General features: G+C 42.8%; 1 protein-coding gene across 1 annotated transcript in view; it reads left to right on the forward strand.

Moving 5' to 3' along the window:
* Positions 1 to 26,321, forward strand: part of CAMK1D (calcium/calmodulin dependent protein kinase ID) — a gene marked incomplete at both ends in the record, with an annotated part of 232,635 nt that overhangs the window by 174,356 nt on the left and 31,958 nt on the right. The window contains 2 exons of the mRNA XM_080348748.1: positions 15,209 to 15,347; positions 20,210 to 20,336. Of these exons, the coding sequence (XP_080204874.1) occupies positions 15,209 to 15,347; positions 20,210 to 20,336 (266 nt within the window). The remainder of the gene's footprint in view (positions 1 to 15,208; positions 15,348 to 20,209; positions 20,337 to 26,321) is intronic.

Below are 26,321 nucleotides of genomic sequence, written 5' to 3' on the forward strand. Positions count from 1 at the left end.
GTGGCAGCTCAGACCAGCTCATCACTGTGCCCATCAGCACAAACGTTTGGGATATAGGATGAAGTCCCAAAACACATGTGCTGGCTTATACCTCATCTGTGGCCCTCGCACTTGGTAGAAATCACTCTCTTGAAGTCTTCTCCTGCCATGGGCCTCCTTGAGAGCGGTGAGGCTGAGCTGGGAGGAGCAGCTCGATGGCTGTAATCTGAAGCTGGTGCAGCTTTACCTCTTGTATTTTTGCCGTTGCTCGGGGCTTGCTCGTGAATGGGGTTTTATAGGGCAGTTTAAGTATGAAATGTGAAACACGGGGGAATTATATTCATTATGGTCCCCAGGAGGCAGAGCTCAAGGGACAGCTGTGCATGGGGCATGGCAAATAGTAGGATATTCCTGTTGAAATCTTTGGAGGCTGGAGGGCTTGGGAGAAATGAGGACCATGTCGTTACACTTTGCCTGCTCTGCTTTGGAGTTGTGCTTCCCATGAGCTGCCTTTGGGGTGCTACTCCTGGGAGCGGGTTATTTTTAGGGTGTAGGAAGGACAGGAGTGTCCCTGTGCCCTGTACCAGCACCACCGACATCCTCACACTGACGGTCTGGCCTTGAGGAGATGACCTAGGTGTTTGTTGTGAGATAGAAAAGTGGGTTTGTTCTGTTCTGGTTTTTTGGTGGTGAATTACTACATCTAGAAAGGATCTGGTTGAGCTTTTCTCACTTTTTCTGGCTAAGTTCAATTATTTGTTGCCTCAATTATGGCTTCGCTTTTTTCAAACATCAGCTTTTACAGTTTGTCACTAATTCGCCTGTTGAAAGATATCACGGAAATAGACTCAGTGATGGTGACACAAACTCCTCAAGTATTGAGCATGAACTATAAGGATTTGCTTGTTGGCACTGAGTTGCCTTTCTGTCTGGAAAATAAAACCACCGTAGAGCTACTTGTGTTGATTAACAAAGAATTAGCTGGAGACTTTAGTTTTCTGTGTGGAGGAAACTGTGTAAAGTGTTAGAATAAACAACAGCCTGGGAGCAATAATGTATAAGTGGATATTTAAAAATCTCTCCCAGTGCTATGGGACGGTCCCAGTAAAAACCAGAATGGCTGGCAGTCGGCCAGACTGGTTTATTAAGACACAGGAGGAAATAAACCTTTCAAAATAACAGATACATAAAATCTTCCCTCTTTTTCTAGAGTCCTCATTAGTAGCACGAACATGTGTCTGTTTTCATCTGCATGATTAGATTCTTGGAAGTCATCTCCGTGATGAATTGATGATTTCCATTAGAATCATCTCAATGGCCTGGACTAAATGAGCCACCAGTAAGGCAATAATTGAAGAATTATTAAAGTAAGCCTCAGGGCACATTTGTTTTATGTAGGACATTCTGGAAACTTTCTCTTTTCTGTATTGTGCTCCTCCTATATCTTTCAACAAATACTTTCCCTCCAGGAAGGGTGGGTTTTTTCTTTCAAAAAGCAGTAAATTCAGCTGCTGCACAGAATAAAACCAGCAAACCTGTGGCTGTGGCACCTGGTTTTTAGTGCCAGGCAGCCAACGTGGACTGAGCAAGCATAAGGTGCTGGTAGGATCATCCTCTTTGTCCTCCCCATGTCCAGCTGGTTTCACTCATGGTTTCCCAGCCTTTTTGGAGGCTTGTCCTTTCTGCTGGTTAGTTTTGCCCGGTGGCTTCACTGGCTGCTGGTGGCACTTCATTCTTCCCATCTCTCATGGGGATGCCATGGACAGCATCTCCTTGAGGAGCTCATCGCACAGTATTTGAAGAGCAGAGATCACTTGAGCTCTGGTGGTTCACATGCCTGACTTCTGAGGGGTGTTTTTGAGAATATCAGGAATTAGGACCAGATGCCTCTTTCTTCCTCTCCCCCCGCTCCCTTTTTTTTTTTGAGAGAAAATGCCTCTTTTGCACATCATAAATCTTCCATCAAGGCCGTGAGAGAATATCTGCTGCCCACCCTCCAGCCAAACCACGATAAATCAGCGGGTCCCCCTGGCCTCTGCTGTGCCTTATCTGTGCAGAGGGCACAGCTTGGAAATCAGCTGTTGCTAATGGGAGAAGGCAGCTGGTGATCTGCAAATAAACATGAAGTTGTAGTCACCAGTGCTGCTCCTGGCCCATCAGCGATGCACGAGCAGCAGCACAAATCACGTCCGCTCACAGGCTTCCTGCACGGAGCTGGGAAACAGTGGGTAATGTGAAAAATTGCAATTAATAGGGTAAGTGAGAGGAAAGTCTCATGTGAGACACAGGAAGGTGTGCAGTGGGTTTGGAGCGGTGAGATTTAGACTCTTTTATTTGCCATAAGCTGCTTTTAGCAGCTCTGATCTGTTCATGTATGTGGCCCATCCTCACTCACCATGTGCCTGCTGTCCCCTCCTTAGACATGACTGGGCAGGAGATTAATCAACTTGCATACAATCCAGAGGTCTCCAAAGTCAATTCCTGTTCCTCCTGGTTCTTTCAATGACTTTACAAATGTCCTTGCAGCTCCAGTCAAAACTGAATTTACTGCCTACAAATATAATATTGCTCTAAACAGTCATACAAGTTTTATTTATCTGAGACTGTATCTGAGCTGTAAGAATTCAGTTTGATGTCTCTCTACATTGCTCAAAATTGTAGAAATTCACTCTCTGCTTTTGTAAACAGGGATATTTTGTTTGAACTGTGGTGAGATAAACATCATGAGATGTAGTAGAGTGAATGAATTATGAGAGTCATACTTCAAGACTCTACACTCTATTTAGATTATATTTGATTCAGTGTTGAAATACAGATACTCAGTACTGGTCCATATCCTGTCCAGGAATGGCCAAATTATTACTGATGCAGAAGTGATAGAAGTAAGAAAAATAAAGTTACCCAAACCTGAAAAGAGTAAGGTTACTTTAATATGGCTAAAGAGTCTGCAGGCAGTGTCAAAAGGGATCCAATGACAGGACATAAGAAATAATAATCAGAGAAAACCTCAATGTAATTAGCCCATGTAATTAACCGCTGGACAAAGCAGACAAGGGATTAGTGGTATCTTCTTAAGTCAAGCCTGGCTACACTGCTAAACGATTGTCTTTTGTCCAGCCAGGAGCTGTGGATCCTAGGCAAAAATTGTACAGTCTTTGTTTTGTCTGGGGTCAGATTAGATTATCATAATGGCTTTAAAATCTATGAATCTGTCATATTTGATCTTAAGTGAGTGAATCAAAAGACTCACTTAATGTAGGTATGCACATTCATACCAGAGTTGAGTGAATAATTCAATAATTAATTCAATGAGCACAAACATAAGAACTTGAGCACCATTTTATTGGGTCATACCAGAGATTCATCTGTTTCAGGATTGCTCCTCAGAAGACAAATGCTTTTGTCTTAAATCCACCACCTGCTAATTTCATTAGGTCCCACATTTCTCATCTATGTTGTGAAATAATTCCTTATACTTCCCTTTTCCATGTTCCATCCTTCCATGATTTTATAGAGCACTATCGTATCCCCTCTGTCATCTCTTTTCTTTGTAAATTTGATGTCACTTTTCATGGAGAAGGTCTTCGGTGCTGCTTGTTTTTCTTCTCTGAACTTTGACAAGTTTGACCACACTTTTGACCAAGACATCTTCAGGACTTGTTTCTGTAAAGGTCATCATGGTGGGATTTGTCCAAATGAGCACAGAAATGGACATTTCTGTTCCTCACATCCTGAAGTGTGCCCTTAGCAGCATCACACCCTAGAAATGCCTCCTTCTTTGTGTTGGCTGAAGGACATGAGGGTGGTAGCTCTCAGAATGGGTGCTTATTCTGTAGACTTGCAAGATTGGGTGAGATGAACTTTTGTCAAAACAGTTGAAGGTGTGAGTGTACCATGGATGTTCAGGAGGACAAATTATTTTCGCATTTGCATTCAGTTTTCTCCCAAACCTTCTGCTTGCTTTTTTGTGGCTACAGAACATTTCAAGGAGCTGTCCTTGATAATGCCAACATTTATTTCCTGATTTTTATAGATATTGTATAATCTAAAATAGTGCATGCACTATAAAATGGGATTTTCCCCATATTTACTTTGGTTACTTGCAGATTTCTTGATAAATGCTTCATTATAAACAACTAGAATCTTGTGTTTTTCTTTATCAATTCTTCACACTTTCTCAAAAGTTGAAGAGCACATTAGTGACTTTTAAAATGTATATACAGTTGTAACAGTGTGATAAAACATGATACTTACATAATTTAAAGTTAAGTTGGTCTGTTTGGTTTTAACATTTAGCTCCCAATGTATTGTTTCTATTAACTACTTGGACAAGTTGATTTTTTCAACAAGATATCTTGACCAGTTGACTGCATTTCCTTCTGTGGTTCACAATAAGTACTTCTTGTTTGTGCTCATCCAGTACAGAGGGACAACTCAGAAGTCTGCAGGTGTTGTACATCCTATAGAAAAGCTAAAAAATAAGTAGAATTTATGTGAGATACAGATGATACAAGGAGCTTCAGAGCTCTTTCTGCACTGAGAGAACTGTCACCCAATGTTGACTTAACATCAGCTGTTTCCACAATGACACACTCTACACAAGTGTAGAGTCTTGCATCTGGATAGGAACAACCCCAGGTTCCAGTATAAGTTGGGGAATGACCTATTAGAGAGCAGCATAGGGGAAAGTGACCTGGGGGTCCTGGGGACAGTAGGATGACCATGAGCCAGCACTGTGCCCTTGTGGCCAGGAAGCCAATGGTACCTGGGGTGGATTAGAAGGGGGGTGGTTAGTAGGTCAGAGAGGTTCTCCTGCCCCTCTACTCTGCCCTGGGGAGACCACACCTGGAATATTGTGTCCAGTTCTGGGCCTCTCAGTTCCAGCAGGACAGGGAACTGCTGGAGAGGGTCCAGCGCAGGGCAACAAAGATGATGGAGTGGAGCATCTCCCGTGTGAGGAAAGGCTGAGGAAGCTGGGGCTCTTGAGCTTGGAGAAGAGGAGACTGAGGGGTGACCTCATTAATGTTTACAGATATGTAAAGGGTGAGTGTCAGGAGGATGGAGCCAGGCTCTTCTCAGTGACAACCAATGATAGGACAAGGGGCAATGGATACAAACTGGAACACAAAAGGTTCCACTTAAATTTGAGAAGAAACTTCTTAGTGAGGGTGACAGACACTGGAACAGGCTGCCCAGGGAGGTTGTGGAGTCTCCTACTCTGGAGACATTCAAACCCACCTGGACACCTTCCTGTGTAACCTCATCTGGGTGTTCCTGCTCCGCAGGGGGATTGGACTGGATGAGCTTTCGAGGTCCCTTCCAATCCCTGACATTCTGTGATCTCACTGCAAACTTACTTGTGAGAAAGCATGTGGAAATTAGGCTCAGAAAAAGGAAAAATTTCTATTAAGTTTTACTCACAGAAAATCTGGGCTGTTTAAGCTCCAGTTAAGCTCCACTTTTCTGTGGCCCTTTTTTATATGTAGGACAATTCTTAGTCCTGTATTCATCTTATATTTCATAATTGTTTACTGTACATTGTATAATCTATGGTATCCTTTTTCAGTTACATTGGTTCTCATTATTTTTAGGTCTGTTCTTCCTAGCTAATGCTGGCAGGACATTGAGGTTGGTTTCCATTGGAAAACAAGTCAAAAGGAAAAGAAACCAAACCTATTAGTGCTGAAACATGACCTACTTTTAAATTGCTGTCAGGTGAGGAATCTCCTCCAGATTTTAACTATCCGCTTATTTTATGGAGAGCTGGAGGAAAATGACAGCAGTTGGGAAATACGTTGTTCCAGACCTCAGACACTGGAAAACATCTTTTGTGTGGTTTGTCTACAGAGCTCTACTTTTCTGTTTTCCAGAAGCAAAGTGAGAAAGGTTGAGACAACAAAATCACATATATGTAAATATACATATATATGAGCAAGAGTGATTGTGCTTGGGATGATTTACTGATGTCTCATGTAAAGACGTGAATGAATCAGGGAGTAATTTCTTCTTTAAAACTAAATTTTTTAGTTATTTAATGCGTGCTGTGCATATTTTAATGACATTTTTCAAAATGCTGGGGTTCTTTTCACAGTGAAACCTGTGGTAAACCCATTGTATGTATGGATTCACATGTGGTGACATCAAAGCGTTGGAATTAATGATACAACGGGCGTAGGTGAAAGTCACCATTGCTGAGCTTCAGCTTTGCCTTTTCATTTAATGCAAAGCTATGAAGAAAAACAGGCTGAATAACCAACAGATATGTTCATAGGTCTTTTTTTTAAAGTGGCAAGGAGCACATTTGAGTGTGTTCAAGCTGCTAATACTATAATAGATGATTCCTTGGCTCCTGTGGATGTGCCAATCAAACTGCAAGAGCTCAGAAAAGTGGGAAAAAGTTGTGCCCATCTTCTGCCCATCATGGTGTTCGTGGACCTGAGCAAAGCACTAGAGATGTGAAGTTCGCTATGATATTCCTTAGGATTTGATTGCATGGTGGGGTTATCAGTGCAGGTTGCTTTACTATAGATAGGTTCCTCATAAATAGTGATATTTATGAAACTGAGGGAGCGTTGCTGTAGGTGGCAGGTACTGGGTCTCCTCCATGTGCCACTGCCTGGGGGGACAAGCATAGATGGAGGCAAGTGGGCTCTGGCATTTGAAGGGCTGTCATGAGCTGTCAGTCAGTAAGATTTAGCCAGAAGAGACTTAAAAACCTGAGGTCCTTTGTCATTTGGTTGCTGTTAGTGCTGTCACGCTTTTTGACGCTGACGGGACCAGGGGAAATTTTGAATACGATGTTGAATATCTGAATATGGAGTAAAATTCTGAATAAAACAAAACAGCGTTGACCTCAAAAAAAATGATGGACCTCAAAAGATCTCCACAGTAGGGATTCTGTGAAGGAAAATGTTGCCTCCGAAGATTTTCACTGCCAAACTACATTATATCTGTGAGCTGAGCTTTCCAGAGACTACACGGTCGTGTCCCAGTGGAAACAGAAGCCTGTTCTCCAAAGCACAGTCTCACTGCAGCTGCTCAGCAAAAGTCATATGAAACTTTTAATGCAGGGAAAAACTGTTGTAGTTTGCTCAGTTTGGTTCTGAAGAGATGACCATACCAGTTTTTCCCCAAACTTTTCCAAAACGACCCCTCAGGGTGTGGGGGCAGCAATCTGGTGCAGCCACCATCGCAGTGGTGATGAAGGACTGAGAAACCATCATCCTTCAGAGTAAATCCCACAGCAACGTTGCATTGGATAGTGCCGTCAAAGGATAGGATGCTGATGCCCATCCACCCCTCTCTACCACATTCACACACCTGTATTCTGGAAAAATAAGCCAAAATTAATCCTGCGTCCTTTCTTTGGTGGCCTTGGAGCATATATTTATGTTACCGTCAGATTTTAAGGTGGGTGATTTAAAGCTACAATAACAAGGAAAGTCCTTGCCTTGTTCAGGCTGAATATTTTATGACGTGCTGCAAATGAGAAAGCTGCTGCAGTTTTCTGAGTTGTATACTGAATAAGGCAAACCTCTGTAAGGCTTAGAGTATTTCTATAGCAATATCTGTCCCTGCCTGATTAACACCTTAGATTATCAGCACAAGGAGAATTTTAATCACATACTTATGTTTGCAAAAGGTCAGGCTCGATAATCATAATGTTCCTTTCTGGGTCTAAAAATCTATTAATCAGTTTACTCATTTTCTTTTTATGTGTTAAGTTGTTTGAACAATGAGACTGGGGCAGCCAATTTCTCTTTCGAACCGTGAACTGGCCGGGTTTGCTCCCTGGTTCTCATGCTTTTTCACAATGCAGAGGAAGTTTAAAGCCAAACAGAAAAGCCCTCCATTAAATTCAAAATATTTTTTAAAAATGGAAATATTTGTATTAATAAGAATTCCTTTGTTACAGAAAACTAATACTCAAAGCCAGACCTTCCCAGGAACAGTCCGTTCAGTCTTTCTTATCTCACCTCACACTTCCAGCTTTGTGCCCCAGGGGCTGAATTATGTGTTTTTTTCTGATTTAGATCGTAGGAAATTGTGAACGTGTAACTTCTAATCCATGAGCTGTTCACAGTTGTAGGGTAATGCTCATAATTTACCTATTTTTCATATTGGCCTGGGATGTCTCCTGCTCCACATTTCTGAAATCAGCCCTTTTTTTCATTAGGCATCTCTAATTTTCAGGTTTAAACAATGTTAGCAAGTCCCTAGGGATGTCTCTGCCTTTCTGTGCTGGTTCTTCTAACCCAGGATCATGGCTTGAGCTGCTGTGAAGCATCAGATGAGCTTCCTATGCTTCTGGAGGGAAAATCCTACAAGCTGTGAAGAGCTTTGATGGGATTCTCTGTAAATCAACCGCTGATGAGCTCATCAATAAGACTTCTGATAAAAAGCAATTAAGCTGTCAAGCGATAAACAATCCAGAGCAATTCCAGCCTGTACTCCAAAAGGGAAAAACATCAATATTTTGCCAAATGGCGATGCAGTCGCAGCGATATTTCAAAGGGTGTTATTTATCAAGCTCCTAAAACAAGAAGAAAGGTTCCTACACTTGGAAACAGTGGGGGATACAAGGGTGGATAAATGAGAGGATTTATCTGTACACACAGATGGTACCAGCAGGAGTAAGAAAGGGTAACATTAATATAGTCATATCAATATATGACTAATACCCTTTTTAATTCCAGCATTTATTTGTTCTTTTATGCATGTATTTATTTACCTGAAGGCTCACAAATGTAGGGGGTGATGCCACCAGGCAGCTGTGGTGATGATCTGGTGGGTACCTGGTAGAGTCACCTTCAGTATATGGGTGCAGGTTCCACACTGCTGGCAAAACCATCAGAAATCCAGAGAGACTGGCTCTTTGTTTAGGAGTCTTAAATTACAAGGGAGCAATTGTTTGGTGCTCATCCTTAATCATAGCATTTCTTTCTCTCTTTCTCATGGTACTGCTTGAGAAAAAAGTCAATCACATAATTTCCCCGTACGTACAGCAGGGTTGTTTTCATTTTGTTTATCAGTTTGGCTCCTTCCTGATGAACTTGGTGGTGAAATGTGTTAATGTAAATACTAATCCTGAAATGTTTCCTCATGTCTCCCAAGTTATGCCTGTAAATTAGAAATGGCAAAAATACAGAAACTGTAGTGACAGGACTGACACCAACCTTTGGACAGAGCCTTAATAATTATTAGAAGTGTTAGAGTGACCTCTCCTTTGCCTCGAATGAGAATTGCAAGGTCTTTCAAGGTCTGTTTTTACTGTCTGAGGGTATTCAGCCAACAGTGTATGTGCACAGCCCAAATAACAAGGTAGCTTATGCATATAGGCAAAAACCATTGGCATTTTCAAAGTATTTTGAAACTTGTCCTAAACTGGGACACTCAGTGTGGCAGCCTGTGCTGGAGGTTTGGATCTACATTTAAACACCAAATTGGGAAGAAACAAGAGGCAAAATCTTCAAATCCAACCAGGGGAAAGAAAAAAACAGCCAAACAAAAAACCCCACAAAAAAACCCAAACCAAACAGATTAAAAATATAACAATGGACACTCTGTTTTTAACATCTGGCTCTGTTTCCTTGTTCATCTTCATTAGAGCTGGGCAGACTCTGTCGCTGAGCCCAGACCAGAGGACTGTAGGAGTTTATTGCAAATTCCAGCACCAGAGCAGATCCTCTGAAAGATGTGCATCATCTGCATGATCAATACACAAAATGTACTTAATGAAACACTACATCCATAAGGTTTTATCTCAGGAAAACCTGGAACCAGAGTGCAATCTGTGTCTCCCCTTTGGAACTGCAGATAATGCTTCTTTTTTCGTATGGTCAAGCTGTGTCCTACTGGCCCTCTGCAAAATGGGTTTGATGGCAATGCCTCTTTCTTAGTGGGGTAGGGCTTGTGGAACAGGACATTGCTGTATGTCCTGGCTGTTTCTTTGGGGCAAGTCTGATTCTCTCATTCCTGCAATGAGGAAATTTAAATTATGTTTATTCTGACCTTCCTTGTGTTGATAGTCAGTGGCATTGAGCTAAAGGCACATAGGCTCAGGTAAAACATGTAGTGGAAGTCAGAATTTGTCACGATTGAGACGGACAAACGACATGGACCAAGTTCTTTCAAGATGAAAGTAATAGGTGCCATTTATTGCTACAAGTGCATTTTTATACAATTCTACCAGTTCATGTGTCTTTTCACTGTTGGTTACAAGTTACAGCACTAACATCTCATTGGTTAATTTTTCTATCATCCATGTTATTCTTCTATCCCCTTCTCTCTCATGGGTACATCTCTACTCTCTCCGGATACTCCTTTACTCCCATCCTTCTCAAGGGTAAATCTTAATATCTCAAGGCTGATCCCTACTCTTATATTTTCTGTCAAGGATTCCACAGACCCGCTGCAGTTTCCCACAAGAATTATTTATTTTGTAGTTTTTGTTTTGTCTGTGTGTGTGTTTTGGTTTTTGGTTGGTATTTGTTTGTTTGTTTTTAAACCAAATGAATCTTCCAAGCATTGTTTTGAAAGTGATCCCCATCAGGTAGGCAGGGCACATAGCACAGAATCCCTGTGTGATGTGGACACCCAGCTCAGCTCCTTTTCCAAGCACTGGCCTTTCCGCACACCCTTTGATGAACCAAGGAAGAGCCACAGTTCGGTGCCTGAGCACGGCCCAAGTGATGGAGCCGCATGTGCTTTGCAGCCCCAGCTGGTGTCTCTGCAGAAGAGACAGGTCTGTTGGCTTTGCTGATTTTTGCCCAGCTCTGAATCCCTGGGCAGGGCTAATGCTACTCCGATTGCAGCAGGGAAAAAAGGTTCGTTGTGCTGATGTTTGGGACAGCGTGTCCAGCTCCGTGAGCCGGTGCCTGCGAGACAGGAGCAGTCCTCTTCCACTAATAAGAAATTCTTTCTACTCTCTCTTTCTGGTCAGAAAATTTTGTCTCAGATTTCTTTAAGACAAAGACTTCATTCTGCTCTGAGCGCCTGCAGTTTCAACTCTGCATTCTGCGCACTGTTCAAAATTGTTGTAGAGAGTACAAAGCTGGTGCTGCCATTAGAAAAAATGAATCCCAGAATAATGAAGACTGGAACAAACAAACTTCAGCAATGCTTTGTGAGTGCCCAGGGCTGTTCAGAGCAGGATGCCCAGTCCCAGTGGGGCAGAGGGGTTGGGATCAAAACCAGTTTTAGACCAAGCCCACATTTCCACCATCAGTTTAGAGTTCAGGTGCTCTCCCACAACTGCCCTTGCTGGTTTGCTCCTGGAACAACATTGACTTATGTCAGCCCTTGAGCACCATACAGCATTCCCAATAACATTATGGTTGAGTTAACTATATTTTGAAAGAGAAAAACCCTATAGACATAAGCTCCATATGGAAACTAGCCATGACCTTGGGTGCTGAGTTGCGGAGCATCCCTTGGAGGTAAACCCCAGCCATGACTCTTGCCCACAGCAGGAATACTCTATAGGTGAGTGCAAACATGTAATGTAAATCCCATATGCCATAACACAGACTCATCACACAAATAAATAGGACCGCAGGCCCCCCTCAACTCTCTGTGTGCACCTGGGATGCTGTTAACACTCTGAATAAGCAAGTGGCTATGAACTTATCGTCTGCTCCTCCTGAGTCCTTGGATTAAGCTCTGGTTTGCAATGCATCATTTAAGAGGTTGTGAGTGTTTTCCGTGTGTTGAAATAAAATTATAAACAGATTGAGCCTGGGTACAGTAGATCCACTGGACTAAATTTGACTAAGAAAAGCTTTCGATTAAAGAATGAGGCCTTAAGGGGGATGGGGAGTGAGCTGGCAGGAGGGAAATTTAGTCATTTTGCTGAAAAAAATGTTGTGGAAGTGTGTTCTCTGCAAATGTCGAAGGAGAGAGTCCTTGTGCGGGAAAGCACACAATATAAATCAGTATCTACTAAAGCAGTCCATCTCTTCAATATAACAAAAGTAACTGTATGAAATTGCAAAACAGCACGCACTGCATTTTCGTGGGGAAATGTGCTGTATTCAGTCATATTAATTACTGCGTGGGCTCAATTTTCAGTGCAATCAATCCACAGGAAACAAAAGGGCTGCAGGGGAAATATAAAAAGACAGTCAGCTAATAGGAGCCAGATTCAATAAAGCTGTATCTGCCTTCAGTGAACAGCGAGGCAGAGGTGTGTTTGTTCTCCCCTGGCATGGAAAGCGATGGGTCCAGCAAAGGGTGTAGGGCTGAGAGGGGCTTGGAGCAATACCCGATGTAGATATCATAGAATCATTTTGGTTGGAAAAGACCTTTAAGATCATAAATTCCAACCGTTAACCCAACACTGTCACTAAACCATGTCCCTAAGCACCACATCTATGTGTCTTTTAAACCCCTCCAGGGATGATGACTCCACTACTGCCCTGGGCAGCCTGTTCCAATGCCTGACAACCCTTTCCATGAAGAATTTTTTCCTAATTTCGAATCTAAACCTCCCCTGGTGCAACCTGAGGCCATTTATTCTTGTTCTGTCATTTGTTGCTTGGGAGAAGAGACCAACCCCCTCCATGCTCCAAGCTCCTTTCAGGCAGTTCAGAGATCAAAAGGTCTCCCCTCAGCTCCTGTTCTCCAGCTGAACCCCCAGGTCCCTCAGCCACTCCCATCACACTTGTGCTCCAGACCCTTCCCCAGCTCTGTTCCCTTCTCTGAACTTGCTCCAGCACCTTAAGATCTGTCTTGTAATGAGGGGCCCCAAACTGACCCCAGGATTCAAGGTGCAGCCTCCCCAGTGCCCAGTATAGGGGGACAATCTCTTTGCTAGGCTTGCTGGCCACACTGCCTATATATATGAGAAATACAGCTCCTATAGTAAGAAACTAGGAAAAGAAGGGTTTTAATTCAAGTTTTTCTGTGCAGTGTTCAGGGTGTCATCTCAGAGCAGGTTGCTGTGTGATGGCACTTCTGCCGGTGCATTCTTTACCTGCCGTGTCTCCTGCCCCACTGTACCATGGTCATGGTCTCTCCTGTTTGGTATCAGGATGTTCTTCTCACCCCATGGTCAGCCCAGCACCCTTTTCCAGCAACAAGCAGCTGGGATGCTGCTGTGGTCAGGGGTCTCCTGGGTGGACTTCAGACCCTGGTGAACTTCACCTTCATTGCAAAGTTTCTAATTAATGCCAATATTTTAGCAAGGTATTTGGTTTGTTTGCCTAGCAGTTAATAGGAGGATTATCTGTTAGTTGGGTTTTTTTTCTTCCAAGGTTGCTTTTCATTTTTGCAGTTGAACGTGTTCATTTTTAGCAGTAGCCTTCTCTTCCATTCAGGCTCCAAACTTCCTTAGGAAGTGACTTCATGGCATTATTCAAGCAGATTATTGCTCAGAGTGGCTGTGGCTGAATTACCTACTGTTCATATAATGGCAGGCTCCGAGTCCATATGTATTTAATGACTGTAATCATTTATTATTTTCCCTTTATTAGGTTTGTTTTTAAAGAAAGTTTTACTGTGCTATTTATGGTATGCTAAGTGGTGCAGCTTACTGAAAAAAACATGTTGCATACATTTTATTTTTTAATAGGTTTTGCTGGTTAAAATGGAAATCTTTTATTTACCATAGTAGGGCAGTTTTTTCCTGACAGTTTTATTATTTCAATTACTCAGAATTTTCTTTCCTCTTTTGCTTCCCCAGATACTCCTCCAGGGAGTTCTAATCTGTCCATTCTTTATTTAAGATTAGGTTCAGAACGTGTTATTTCTAGCAGGGCAGAGGAAAAGCATAATATAACAGACATTAAATAGCGGAATGTCAAGGTTTTATTTTCTTTCTTCTTTGAGCTGCAGAATCCTTTCCCCATCGGTGTCATCTGGTGATTAATTGCACTGATAATCTATTCTCCCTCATCAATAACTGTCTGTTACCAGTGCCAGGCAGAAGCCATGCTCTGCCTAAAGAGTTTGTGGCTGGTGACAAATGAATGTACATGTGTGGGTAAAGGGAGGGACCTCTGAGAGCATTTAAAATTGCCAGAGACCTAGAGTTCTTTAATGAACTAACACTCTATAGGTACTGGTGGGAACTACCGTATGCATTTCACCTGCTGGTGGGGAAAGCAGAAAGGGACCATTCTCCCAGCGCAAAACCCAAGGCTTGGTTGATAGAGTAAAAAGTGAACCCCAAGGGATCATGCTAGTAGGGAGCCCCACAACTCCAGTGTGACAACACCAGGGGGAAGGGCAGACCGAATTCACCTGTATGAAGTTCATTAGTGTGGGACAGCATGAGAAACAGTGTCTGCTCTCTTGGCTCCTGTTGGCTAGAGCTGTGGTTTCCATCTGAAAGTTCTAGTGAGTCTTTGAGGGATGCTGGTGGATGAGAGATCGGACATGAGCCGGCAATGTGCGCTTGCAGCCCAGAAGCCAATGGTGTCCTGGGCTGCATCACAAGGAGCGTGGGCAGCAGGTCAGGGAGGTGATTCTGCCCCTCTGCTCCGCTCTGGTGAGACCCCACCTGCAGTGCTGGTCCAGCTCTGGGGTCCTCAGCACAGGACACACATGGACCTGTTGGACAGGGGCCAGAGGAGCCACCGGAATGATCCGAGGCTGGAACAGCTCTGCTGGGAGGACAGGCTGAGAGAGTTGGGGTGTTCAGCTGGAGAAGAGAAGGCTCTGGGGAGACCTTATTGCAACCTTTCAGTGCTTAAAAGGGGATGATGAGAAAGATGGGGACAGACTTTTTAGCAGGGCATGTTGTGATAGGACAAGGGGTGGTGGTTTTAAACTAAAGGAGGGAAGATTCAGATTAGACATGAAGAAGAAATGTTTTACACGGAGGGTGGTGAAACCCTGGCCCAGGTTGCCCAGAGAGGTGGTGGATGAACCATCCCTGGAGACATCCCAGGCCAGGCTGGACAGGGCTCTGAGCAACCTGATCTGGGTGAAGATGTCCCTGCTCATGGCAGGGGTGGGACTGGATGGGCTTTGAAGGTCCTTTCCAACCCAAATATTCTATGATTCTGTGTGTGATGGATTTTCCTTTCCACTATAGCACAGCCAGTCCTTGGACTATGGGAGAACCAAACCCAAGTGCTCGCTGGAGCAGCGGGAGATCTCCCAGAGCTACAGACAGACATGTGCTCAGGCTGCCTGTGGCTAGTGCATGGACCTGGTCTTCCTTTAGTGAGGTAGAAAGCATGTTTCGAAGAAAATCCTCACACTTGCATCGTGTTGTGTTTTCCAGAGTGTCAGGGGGAGAGCTTTTCGACCGCATCGTCGAGAAAGGTTTCTACACTGAGAAGGACGCCAGCACCCTGATCCGACAGGTCCTGGATGCCGTCTACTACCTGCACCGAATGGGCATCGTGCACAGGGACCTCAAGGTACAACCACGGTGTGACTTGGTCCTCTGAACAGTGTTAATGAAGGTTGCGTAATTATGTGAGCCTAACGCACATAAGTCCAACCCCCTCTGAGACTGGCTGTCTCAGTAAGGATTTACTATAAGAGAGATGCTCTGAAGGCTCCACATCCTCCCATCATAATTGGTTTTAACGAGGACTTTGCAATCAGTGCTGTTACAATGGGAATTTTGTGTGTATGATGTGGGGAACAAGTTGTTCATTTGGACCTAAAATGTTACATTAAGGCAGGAGACTTGTCTCAGATGCAATGTGTTTACTGCTGTAAAGGATCTTACAGATTTACTGTGCTATAATATATTTAATTTTCCTTAATAATAATCAGTAACAGTAAGTAGTGTGTGAAAATTCAATGATTTCATATTGTGCTATTTGGACCACTGCTTTTGGAGACACTATTAACAGTGAGGATTCTCCTAAGGAACATTGTGTGCAAATGTGATTTTTAGATAATTTTCCTTTTAGTTGTACTGTGTTATCACATCAAAAAATCAGCTTTTCTGGCAAAAAAAACCCCACAACAGGATATTTTTTCTATATTGTTTCCTTCCTATATCTTTAACTGTCATTAAGATAATCCAAAAGGCTTACAATTCATAACACACAGCTAAACCTCCCCTTCTTTAGTATCTTAAATAATAAATCAGCAGAAGGCATCAGAAGAAGAAACAAATGTCAGAAGAAAACTAGGGGTTCTGTTTCTGAGCTAGTTAATCTTCCAAAGTTTACTGCCAGTAATTAAGGATTTAGTGAATGAAATAACACCTCTGGTTGTGTTTTGGATGGATGCTCCAAACAGGAATTGCCGTGGATGTTGATGCTGTGGCCTTGAATTGTCCCTGTGTAAAGATAATAGACTTTGACAAAATAGGTCAAATTACCTGAAGGCTTAATGAACATGGATAGAGTGAAGAGCTACAAAGAAGTCCTTTTGGGTTTTTTTTTTTACCTTCTTAAATACAATTTTTATTAAATGTATTTTTAAATTAATTGAATTTTTAATTTGGTCTAACATTAAATTGTATGTTTGCGATTTTTGGCAAGTCTTCTTCATGAAGGTTGTAGTGCTGAGAATATGACCTCGCTGTTTTGTCTTAAGACGGATGAAAAATTGTAGTGATACTGTTTATTTCCTGTTTATCCCCTCCAAAATTAGCGCTGATATGAAATGCTGTGTGGTGCGAAACAATAAATGGCAGGCTTGTTCCTAAAATGTTATGCAGTGGGGCCAAAATAGAGCCCAGTGTAACCACCAGCACCACAGTTCTCCAAGGTGCCCAAGACAGGCAGATGTGGCCTCGTTTTGTGAAAACCTCAACACAGCGATTTTTACTTCTGCTGCTCTTTGGCTCCAGATGTGAAGCTTTTTGCTACACAGGGGCCATTCCCCCAGGATTTTAAGCTTTTCCACACATTACTGCTGCAAGGGACTTGCCTCAGACTTGGATTCCTCTGCCAGAAGTGGGCATCTATGAGCTTCGCTTCAATAGATAGAACAGAACAATAGAAAGTAGAAGCATATTTTTTAAATTATTGATTTTGCACTCTTTAAAGGAAAAACCTTGAGTCCAGTGAAGGAAAATATACAGTGCTGTCCACAAATAGTATTTCCTCCTCAGCATTGTCCAGTTTATTCCTAATAGTCCCAAATAATGGGTTTTCTGTAAGGAGACACGGGTTAGTCTTCTGTCTCCTACAATCTTCACGTGCGGCCGTCAGTTCCCATTCATTTCCTGAAGTACATAAAGGTACTTTAATATTTATTAGAGCTCCCCTGCACTTCAGTATGGAAGCATTGTATAGAATTTTAACATGGCCGGCTTTCTCCTAAGTTCAATCTGCAGAAAATAACTTCAGGTTTATTTCTGCAACCAGAGGTTTTGGAGGGAGGTCTGAGTGCTCTTAATTCAGACCCTCAATTGTCCAGGCTCTTAATATTCCTGCCTTTGTAATTTAAAGGAAGGCTGTAGCTCTTGCTTTAAAACAGATCAAACTTATTAAAAAGTTCCTATAATAAAATATGAGATCTGTTAATTGGGAGGTGGATTCATCTGTGAATTACTTTCAGAGTTTATGTAAGGACATACTGAATTTAGATCAAACCAACATTCTGTGGTGGTATTTTGGGGCAAAGACTAGCTCTTTTTCTTTATTTTTGTTTGCAAGTCTTTGTCAGTACCATATCAGTTGTTTTAAAATGAGTCATAAAATATGGTGTGTGAGGAACACCTGCTGTGAATTTCTATTAGCACAAACATACCATGATGTCAAAAATGTGGATGTAATAAGGCTTTTTATTATCTCAAAATATCAAGATAAGTGGAAGTTTCTAATTGTGATCCCTCAAAATGAAACTCTGGGAAAGAATCCACTCTACAGAAATATAAGCCTTGAAAAATCTATAATGATTATTTATTGTAATTATGTGTTATTCAGATACCAAAATAATACTTGCTGTAGTTGGGAAAAGCTGATCTGTGCTCCACGTCTCTAATCTAAATAACACAGCAGCAGATATCAAGAGGTGGCAGCAGATAAAGTCCAGGGATGTCCAGGATGTACAAAACAACTGAAAGACTCGAGCAGCTCCGCTTGGCACTGAACCACCTCCTTAACGCTTTTGGAATTATCCAGCTTGAATGACCAGAGTTCTTTTAAACAGATTTTTTAATGGTTTGAATTTGAAATGGGAGGGTTTCTTGGCTTTGCTAATTATGAGAAAGTGGCAGCCTAAGGTGAGTTACACTGGTAAAAATCAGGAGTAGCTCCAGCCAAGGGCTGACTGTGGCATAAAACTGACTCATGCAGTACTTGAAAACAGTGGCAGCATTATAAAGGCCAATTAAAGATATAATGACAAAAACCGTAAATTGTATAACTTCATAATTATTTTTATGAATAGAATCGTTTCCCTTTTTGGCTCCCTCTGGCTCACAGCTTGTAGATTGTCTCATGGGCATCATATCCCATGGATATAACCATTGCTTTGTGGCTTCACGTTGGGCTCAGGGAGCCAGAAAGGGCTTTAACCTCCACTTGAGGCTAAGCAGGATAGAATCACAGAATCACAGAATGTCAGGGATTGGAAGGGACCTCAAAAGCTCATCCAGTCCAATCCCCCTGCCGGAGCAGGGACACCCAGATGAGGTTACGCAGGAAGGTGTCCAGATGGCTTTGAATGTCTCCAGAGAAGGAGACTCCATAGCCCCCATGGGCAGCCTGTTCCAGTGTCTGTCACCCTCACTGAGAAGAAGTTTCTTCTCAAATTTAAGTAGAACCTCCTGTGTTCCAGTTTGTACCCATTACCCCTTGTCCTATCATTGGTTGTCACTGAGAAGAGCCTGGCTCCATCCTCCTGACACTCACCCTTTATATATTTATAAACATTAATGAGGTCACTCCTCAGTCTCCTTTTCTCCAAGCTCCAGAGCCCCAGCTCCCTCAGCCTTTCCTCACACGGGAGATGCTCCACTCCCTTCAGCATCTTTGTTGCCCTGCGCTGGACTCTCTCCAGCAGTTCCCTGTCCTGCTGGAACTGAGGGCCCAGAACTGGACACAGTGTTCCAGGGCAGAGTAGAGGGGCAGGAGAACCTCTCTGACCTACTGACCACCCCCTTGTAATCCACTCCAGGTACCATTGGACTTCGTGGCCACAAGGGCACAGTGTACTCAGAGTAGGATAGTGAAGTCACCCTCTAGTGTTTCTTCATTGCCCCTTTCCCCAGAGCAAGATGTTACAGGATGAAGACAGATGCTGGTGCTGCTGCACTGCAATTGCTCCTCACAAACTCAAGCTTGGATGTGTCCGGAGGAGTTTGATGATGTTGTGTGGCCACAGCTGCTTTTTGACATTTCCTGGAGCACACAGGGGCTGATGGACAGAATGTGTTGCATGCAGGTGGGTGTTTGTACCCACTTCTGGGCGAGAAGTCTATACCAGGCTTGTGTCGAAACATTGGGTATCCAGCACTTTTGTAGATGAAGACCCCAAGGTCTGGGTGGTGCAGTGGCACCCTGTTGCCTTCAGACTGTCAGAGCGCCAGCCTATGCTGAGAGCCCAAATATGAATTAGGGGAAGAATGTGCTGTCATAGCACCTAGCAAGAGCTTTGCTGTGGAGCAGCAGCACGTTCAAAACTCATGGATGGAGAACTACGCTGCAGCAGATGGAGCTGGTTGTGCTCTCCAGACCGCCTGACGTTAATATAAAGTCACAGGGCTTTGTGGAGTGATTCTTGTTTTCCTTCAGCCTAAACAAGTCACGGTGCTTAGTGCTGTAGCATTTTTTCCTAATCGGCTTTAGCTAAAACATCCTTGCTGCAAGTCTGTTAACTGTAAAGGAATTTCCTCTCTCATAACTTATTTCCAGCAGGGAAGATACAAAAAAATCTCTAATACCTGCTATTTTCCTTTTTATTTTTTTAAATGCTGTGTAAAAACCTTCTCGTTATACTACCTGGATTTACCATATTTACCTGTCTTCAAATTAATCCTTCTGTTTCATCACTCTGAAGTGCTGATAAGTCAGACACATCTCACAAGTAAGGGACTTATTTCTTATTTGGTGTGCCAAAGGAGATGTTTGTTATCACAGGAAAGTTACTCAAAGCCCAAGGTGTCAGCTTCTTTCATTAGTTACCATACAGGAGTCTGGAGAGTATCTATGTATCGGTTGTAAGGGCAACTCTTTAGGATTTAGGGGAACCAAATTATATTACTGTATGGTGTAAATAAGGGTTGTACTAAATGCAACACACATCAGCCAACACACATTGTTACTGGACTTACATATTCAAACCACATTTTGCTTGTTCTCCTTTCCAGCCCGAGAACCTGCTCTACTACAGCCAGGATGAAGAGTCAAAAATCATGATCAGTGACTTTGGATTGTCGAAGATGGAGGGTAAAGGAGATGTGATGTCCACAGCCTGCGGGACGCCTGGCTATGTCGGTAAGAGGTTTGGTTATATTGCCATCCAGTCTTCCCAGCTGCAATACAGACTGACAGTGGAAAGGAAATAATACGTGTTTTCTGGTGCTGCTACATAGCGCAGATGAGATGTTACAGATGTTTGTTAGATTTCAGAAGTTGCTGGTGCTCTGCCTTGTGTGCTCTTCTCCTTCAGGTCTCGATCCTGCAATCCTGCTCTGGGTTTGTAGGATTCACTTTCATGATTTTAATCCTTTGCAGAATGACTTCTCTCGAAGGCACTGCCTGTACTTAAATCAGGAGCACCTGAAGAATAGCCTCAAACACGTTGATTCTGCAAAACCAAGATGCTTTACTTAATGTAACATATTATTTTAATCATAAAGGATAGCATTTGCCAGATTCTCCTGACAGAAGAGCTGCCTTTATTCAGACATGTTCAGTGATCCTCTGTTAAAACCACATTAAGCTACTGACTGCTAGATATCAATAAGCAGAAGCTCTTTAGATCCTTGGGTCTTCCTGGACGCTATCAATTTGTTTCCTAATTTTGATTCTTTGCTCTTCTGTCCTTTCAGTAGCACTTATACCAGGCTATGGATTAGCAGTGTGTTTACTGGCACCCTTTTAAAAAAGTTAAAGTAACTGAATGTGAGAACTACATGGCAGGTGACAACAAGGTCTGTTTGAGCAAACACTATTTAAAAGGCTCACTTCATGCATGAGACGGGTCCAGCAAGCCTGTGCCTCATACTATACCAAGCTAGTCAGCTGAGACAGTAAAATTAATCTCTGGGGTATCCATGAAATCCATGAAACTCAAATGACAGTGGCTTCCCCAGGGACAGATTTGTCTCACATCTTTCCAGTAGGAATAACCTGATGTTTTCCAGTAGTCAGACGCTCCTTTTGCTTTGCAGCTGCCACCTCACCTGTGTTTTCATAGCTCTGGTGATAACACAGTATGAGAACTCAAACAAATGATGTGGTTATCACACAGTGATCCAGATTTGTCCCAGGAATACCTTTTTCCGGGCATTATCTATCCTGATAACATCAGAAAAAGGAAAAGATTTCTTTGCTTTCCCATCGTGAAGCCATCAACTTATCGCTTCTTTTCATTTTAAGGCAGATGAGTCAGGATGCACTCTGTACAGCCTGAAGAGCTGTCTCATGTCATCACACCAGACTGGAAATCTTCTTCCAAAGCACTTCCAGGGCTTGAGCTGAGACAGCAATTTTCATAATTTTTGCTGTCAGCTATTCTGCCCTTAATTAACATGTTTTATTTTGTTCTGAAATGGGCACTGACTAGAATAAAGTCTGTGAGACACTAGGAATCTCAGATGATGTTTGCTGAAGCGCTGATGAAAATGAGGGAGTACGACTCTGCTTGGGCACCGGGTGATCTCATATGGCCTCTCAGCGTAGCCATTTACATAAGAAAACTTGCTATTTTGGAGAAGAAGCTCTCAGAGCATGTGACACAAATTGTCGTGGTTTGAGAGATGTTTGAGAGCTCTCGTTACTCATGGTCTGGGCACTGATAGCTACACAAGTATCTCCAGGCCCCTTGTTACCTTATTGAATGCAGGATTTACTCATCACAGTTCAAGAGGTCACGGCCGCTTATTTCCGAAGTGCTGACAGGAGTTTTTCCCCTCTCACAAAGAAAAACCTCTTTAAATGTTAGTTCTATTTCATTTTTTTTTCCACAGGAGGCAGGTCCTCTATAGAGTTTTTTTTCCTCCATATAATTGGTTGCCCAGACAACATTTTGCAAGCACAGCAAATTTTTGTTACCAATCACTGTGGTGATGTCCACAAAGGCCTCCATGAGCGTTATACCTGATGGAATGGCTTCTACATACATGGTCTGCAATTTGTCCGCATGTAAAAGCTTTTATGCCTTCCAACATGGCTCAAATTTGCAGCACCTGCCTGTTGCCCTCAAATAAATGTAAAGACCCCTTCTCCACCTAATGGCACAACATGAATATGTCTCCTCATCTGGACTAGGGCAGACATGGGCCACGGTGCTGGCCCATGAAGTGTCCTCTCTGCCAACTCTTTTTGGGTTCTTTTCCATCCATTTTACCTAGCATTGAAGTCACACTCAGAAATTCATCACTTACAAGGTGATTCCGGGCACTTTTTTTTTTAAAAGGTATGTAGAACATCCCATCTTCTAAGATATTATGAGAAATTAATTATTTTTCTTCAATTCAACCACTTTGCTTTTTAATTTCGGGAAAAAAAACTTAGACACCTATCACACGCAAAACACACCAAAGCTTGGTCAATAAGTCATCAACATCTGCTACTATTTATAGTTCTTTACCTCCAGAAATGGATCCATTTGGATCCTGTTGTGCAAAGTGCTGGACAAGCTTCTGACTTGGTAGCAGACCTGATCTTAACTCAGGTCTGCTGCCCTTTGCAAGCATTGGCAAGTATGCAAGGCCTCCTATCTTTTCTATCTAATTTCCCTGAGTAGAACATGCTTTCAACTCTCAGTGTTTCAGTTTTTAACTCAACTTTTCTTAGTTTCAGCTCCAAAGGGTAATGGTACCTGAGACAGTAAATTCCTGTTTTTGTGGTTCAGAAATTCATCAAATAAGTGAGGGTGTAATTGTAAGTAATCTTCTTAATAAGTATCAGTTTTCTTTCTGAAAGCTGAAGTAACACTTATCAAATTAGAGTGTATCTAAAATGAGCATAACCGGTAGTACATTAGCACATTATCCTTTAAGACTCTGCCTTACAGATTAAATTACTGTCAACAGTTCAGAGATCTCATTCTTTTCAGGAGTTTTGTCAGCGGTTTTAGTCCTACAGTAAAAAGATGATGGTTAGAATAATTTAACCCAATTAGACTTAGTAGAGGCACTTTTGTTAAGATGCAAATCTAAATGTTTACTTACTGAAGAGTAAGATAGTACAACCTCTTCTAATGTAAAGGTCTTGCATTTTCTTATCTGTTTACCGCTGTTATCTCCCTCCAGTTCTTAGAAAAGGAGTTTAGTTGGGACTAGATGCCCAAATTCTTGATAGCACCTAAACTGGGTAAGATGAGGCAGCTTGTGTAGCTTATTTCATTGCAAATTAGGTGTGTGGCTTGGCTCGCATGGATTCCACCCCATCGTCTGAACTGCACAAGTGGTGTTTTCAAAACCCTGAGTGATCTGTGTGACTATGGGCAAGATCTGTGTAAGCCATTAGTGATCTGTCATCTTCAACGTCATAGATTTGGGCTGCTTGGCTTGACACCATTTATAAGGAATTGATTTTGATGAAGGAGGTGTTCAAAGGTGCCTGAAGATGAGTCATCCTTGAGGTGTGTCAAGTTGGACACTCACCAGGAGGTGACTCTGGTCGCTCAGCAAATTCCTTTAAAGAGATTCCTGGCTCTTTGGGAATTAGGTCTCACTGTGAGAGTTGGCCTCTCAAAAAGCTTTGGTTACTTCTGCAGATGGTACTTGGACTTGCAAGAAGCTCATGAGCATTGAAAAGTTTGGAAAAAATGTCGGAAAGCGTGTCTCAGGCAATCTGATCTCCTTTTGCAGAAATGCTGAATTATGAACCATGTTTGTGACTGCCTAATATCTTAATCCTACTGAGATTTAAAATTCTTGCTCTGAGTCCAAACCCAAATTCAAGCGAGATTTTCTTGTATTTCTCTGTGGTAAGGATTGGGGCTGGACCCTGGATGTGTGGTTGGTCCCTGTACACCCCATCTCACTCACTGGTTTTATTGTCTGTAGTGCTTTTATGAAAGGTCATTTCACACCTTTCAGCTCTGCCAGAAATGCAGTAGCAATTTCAGATTATATCAAAGCAGTGTGTTTCTCTTTGCCCTTCACAAGACCAAACCATTTAAGTAAGCAATAGATTTCCATGTTGAGTTTTGGCTTATTTGGTATCCTTTGAGTCAAAGGTTGAAAATATTCAGTAAGCCTTTGGAATACCCTTATTAGCAAAAAAGCAACCCCAGGATTTGTTTCGGCAGAAACACGAGTAATCAAGTGAAAACAAAGCATGGGAACTACTCTCACCAGGGTTTGCTCAGGCACAAGCTCGTGACAGTGCAATCACTCAGCTCCATTGCCGTATTCTGAAATGGGGTTTTCTTGCATGTGTTACAGCTGCATTATGTTCCATGTTTCAATCTGAATCTGACTCAGTGATATGAAATACGGACAACAGGCACACAAGAAGCCAGCAGAGCTGCACCAAAACCCTGTTATCTTTCAGAAAGAAGCACCAAACTGCAAAGTCTTGACCAACCAGAACAAGATGAAGGCTGGAGGGCTGCATGAAGGAGAGAATGAAGTTATTTTCATCCCAGGAGTCAGTGGAAGAGAGACTCTCGTCTTGCGGTGAAGCTGCTTCATATACCTCTTAGCTTGTTTGCACTGTGAAGATGATTTGTATAGTGGCAGGGGAGTTCACATTCCTCTTGCACCATTTTTGGCGTCAGGCAAGGGACTGGGTTGGCCCTTCATGCATCCAACCATCTTCTCTATGGTGCAGAGTTGTTCTTCTCTGTCCATCTTCTTGAGGTGGTACCTTCGAGTCCTAAGCAATGGGGCTGTCACCATCTCCCTTTGGTGTCCCATACAAACTCTGCCCGTTATTCACTTCCCCTCTCAGATTTCATGGCAACCTTGTCCCTGTGCAGCCCATTTGTGTTTCCCCTTCTTTGCTTACCCAACCTGCCTATGTGAGTGGAACTGGCACTAAAATAGTTACCAGATGAACTACTAGTCCTGGCTTGCACAAGGCCAGTTTGCTGGGCCAGTTGAGTTGTCCCTGTTTAATCTCAGCAGGTCCTTTGTTACTTTAACCCTATTTAGATCTTTTTATTCCTCCCACACTGATGGCAGCCTGCTGATTTGTCACTCCTATGGGGATCTTCAAGACCGTCACCCTTTGTTCAAATGCCTCATTCCTTCTGGCACACAGCTTGCGGGAAGCCGTATAAACCACAGAAAATAGCACTGAACCGAGTTCTCGTGAGACAGCAAAATCTGCTGGGAGCAGCACCATCATGGGAGTGAAGGGGAATCACTTTAAAGCATGAGGCTGACGTGAAGAACAGGCACCCTCCTGACTTGTACAGTTTGTTCGACAGGCTTAAAGTATCAGAGCGATCCCCATCACTTGAGCTATTTGCAAGAACGTGGATTGCTGGTTTTGGCATCCAGCAGCTGCATTTTTAGGGAGCTTATTAGCATAGCTGTGTTCACTGGAGGTAATAGCATAGCGCTCTGAAAGGTTTCCAAATATTCCTGTAGCTTTTCTTACAACCTCCATTTGAAACAATCCTTTTAATTTTTTCTCTTGTTAAAAGCAAAACCCTGAAGTGTACAACAGCAGATCATCTGGTCTGGAAAGCACATCTTCACGTGTCTGCAGGTGGGATGATGCCCTGGGACCACTACTCAACATTTTAGCTGCCGCGTTCTGCTGGTAGCAATGCTGATTTGGCCTGAAATGCAGTTCCTGATGTGGAGGAAAGGTCCAGGTTTGCTTCATGGACTTCCCTGTCTCTGGAGGACCATTGTGTAGCATTCCCCAGGGAGGTGTGATGCTGGCAGCCTTTGCTCAGCTGGCATTTCCCCAGCACCAGAAACAGGAGCTTTGACCGTCCCCTTCTCCTCACTGCTGTTTTGTCTCCTCAGCTATCTGTGTTGATCCTTAAATGCCGTCAGCTCTTGGATGTTTTTTCATTGCATCTCCTGCTCTTGGCGCTGATCTGCTGTCATTTCTGCGAGCTCCTCTGACTTGTTTTTCAGCTCATTAAATATTTTCGGCTTTTCAGTGTATCAGAGACAGATGATGCTTGGCTATGTTCTCCTGTTCCTCTTGCATCTCTGCTCTTTGGAATAAAAATCAAAAGCAGCCATTTGGCCTTAAAATAGTTATTTAAACCTCTTGCCTTTCTTCATTAAAGTTTGCCAAAGGGGAGACAATAGCCTCACATTTGCTTTGAGTTTGATCCTG

The sequence above is a fragment of the Nesoenas mayeri genome (assembly GCF_963082525.1).
Source record: "Nesoenas mayeri genome assembly, chromosome: 1".
NCBI classification, from domain to species: Eukaryota; Metazoa; Chordata; class Aves; order Columbiformes; family Columbidae; genus Nesoenas; species Nesoenas mayeri.